Genomic DNA, 2,458 nt, shown 5'->3' on the forward strand with positions numbered 1-2,458 from the left:
GATGATCACAATGGACACTGTTCTGTGACCTTAACTAGAGCGGTTTAAACAAGCTGTCAGATACACTGTAGGGAACGATTCTGCATTGCTCCGGATTCCAAATGTAATTTATATTATGCAGATAAGTATTATTCATTGTTTGTATTGCAGCAGAGACTCCAGATCAGGGCCTGGTTATGCTGGGTACTGTACAGACACAGTATGACTTATCTGCTCCAAAGAATTTTCAGTCTAACTAGCCGAGACAGACAGAGGGTGGAGAGGGGAAACTGAGGGACGGAATGGGTGTGTGTGTGTGGAGTGATGTGCCCATGTTAAAGGGCAGCAGGTTTAAAACAAATAAAAGGAAGTTCTTCTTCACACAGCGCACAGTCAACCTGTGGAACTCCTTGCCTGAGGAGGTTGTGAAGGCTAGGACTATAACAGGGTTTAAAAGAGAACTGGATACATTCATGGAGGTTAAGTCCATTAATGGCTATTAGCCAGGATGGGCAAGGAATGGTGTCCCTAGCCCCTGTTTGTCAGAGGGTGATGATGCATGGCACGAGAGAGATCACTTGATCATTGCCTGTTAGGTTCACTCTCTCTGGGACACCTGGCACTGGCCACTGTCGGTAGACAGGATACTGGGCTGGATGGACCTTTGGTCTGACCCAGTATGGCCATTCTTATGTTCACACAGCAGATTAGTGTCAGAGCCAGGAAGAGAGCCTAGATCTCTTGACACCCAGTCTTGTGGTCTAACCATTAGATGAAACTGCCTCTTATTCTGAGTCAGATTCTGCTATGCTCACTCGTGTCGAGACGCTCCTTACTTCTCCAGTAGTCCCAGTGATTCCGTCGTGGCTACGCTGTGTGAGTGAGGTTGGCAGAATCGCCTCCTTGCTGAATAGACCCGGTGAACAACTGATCACACTCCTTAGACCGGATCCTTCTTGGGCCCAAAGACCTTCAGCACTGCGTCCTGCACCTGCTTTGTCCTCATGCTGTAAATGACCGGGTTTAGCATGGGGGGAAGGGTGAGGTAGAGGTCGGCCAGCAGAACCTGAGTCCAGCGAGCCACCCCCTGGCCAAAGCTCTGTGTGTATATGGAAGCCATGCCTGGAAGATAATAGAGCAGCATCACGCAGAGGTGGGATCCGCAGGTGCCAATGGCCTTGAGGCGCGCTTCCTTCTCGGCAAGCCGCAGGACAGCTCGAAGGATCATTCCGTAAGACACGGAGATGAAGGCTGTGTCAGTCCCGACGAGGAGCGTGGGCCCAACCACGCAGTACTGACTGATGGCTCGGGGATCTGCGCAGGCCAGCTTCACCACAGCCATGTGCTCGCAGTACGAATGGGCAATCACGTTGGAGCCGCAGTAGGGTTAGCGCTTCATCATCCAGGTGACCGGAGTCATGACAAGGCCAGCTCTCAGCAGAATGGCCAGGCCTATCTGTGTCACCTTTTGGCGCGTTAAGATGGCCTGGTACCTCAGAGGGTAACAGATGGCGACATATCTGTCAAAGGCCATTGCCAAGAGCACCCCTGATTCCGCAGCTGTGATGGAATGAACGAAGAACATCTGCGTGAAACAGGCATCGAAAGCAATCTCCATCGAGTTCAGCCAGAATATGCCGAGCATCTTGGGAACGATGGAAGTAGCCATGACTAAATCGATGGCCGCGAGCATGCACAGGAAATAGTACATGGGTTCATGGAGGGTCTGATCTAACCTGACAATAATCAGAATCATGCTGTTTCCTAGCAGCGCAATGATGTACATTGAACAGAAAGGGATTCCCATCCAGACATGGGAAGCTTCCAGCCCTGGGATGCCCATAAGGCTGAAAGATGATGAGCTGGAGCTGGTGTGGTTGGAAGGAGCCAAGGCCATTTCGAAGAGGTTTGTCTTCTATGAATAAAAAGAGAAAAGACATTTAATCATTGTTTAAATGTCATGAAATGTTTCAAACAGAACTGGTGGGAAAACAGATTGTCCATCCCGGCACAAAGTTTGAGATTTGGAGTATGTTTTGGTCCCAAATCAAGACAAAAAGCCAAAATTTTAAATGTTTCTTGTGAAATGCAATTTTAAAAATAAATTCATTGTAGGCCAATCAAAATGTTTCATTTCTTTAAATTTGAAATGTTGCATTTACATTTTTTACCCATAAGAACAGCCATACTGAGTCAGAGCAAAGGTCCATCTAGCCCAGTCTCCTGTCTTCCGACAGTGGCCAATGCCAGGTGCCCCAGAGGGAATGAACAGAGCAGGGAATCATCAAGTGATCAATCCCTGTCACCCATTCCTAGCTTCTGGCAAACAGCCTTTCAATTTTAAAATGACTTTTATATAAACTAAAGTACATTTTGGAAAGAAAAGTTGTTCTGAAATGAAAAATTGAAATGCTTCATTCCAAAAGGGTCCAAGTGTTTTCATATTTTAAAAACATTTTTCCTCAATTTTTCTCTCAAC

At 47.2% G+C, this 2,458-nt stretch overlaps 1 protein-coding gene across 1 annotated transcript; it reads right to left on the reverse strand.

The window, feature by feature from the left end:
• Positions 1-919: 919 nt before the first annotated feature.
• Positions 920-1,864, reverse strand: LOC128832167 (olfactory receptor 52I2-like). Its single transcript, XM_054019273.1, is given in 1 exon segment — positions 920-1,864. A coding segment is annotated over 1 exon segment (903 nt). The 5' UTR covers positions 1,823-1,864.
• Between the last annotated feature and the right edge of the window lie 594 nt (positions 1,865-2,458).

Source organism: Malaclemys terrapin, chromosome 1, assembly GCF_027887155.1.
Source record: "Malaclemys terrapin pileata isolate rMalTer1 chromosome 1, rMalTer1.hap1, whole genome shotgun sequence".
Classification (NCBI taxonomy): domain Eukaryota; kingdom Metazoa; phylum Chordata; order Testudines; family Emydidae; genus Malaclemys; species Malaclemys terrapin.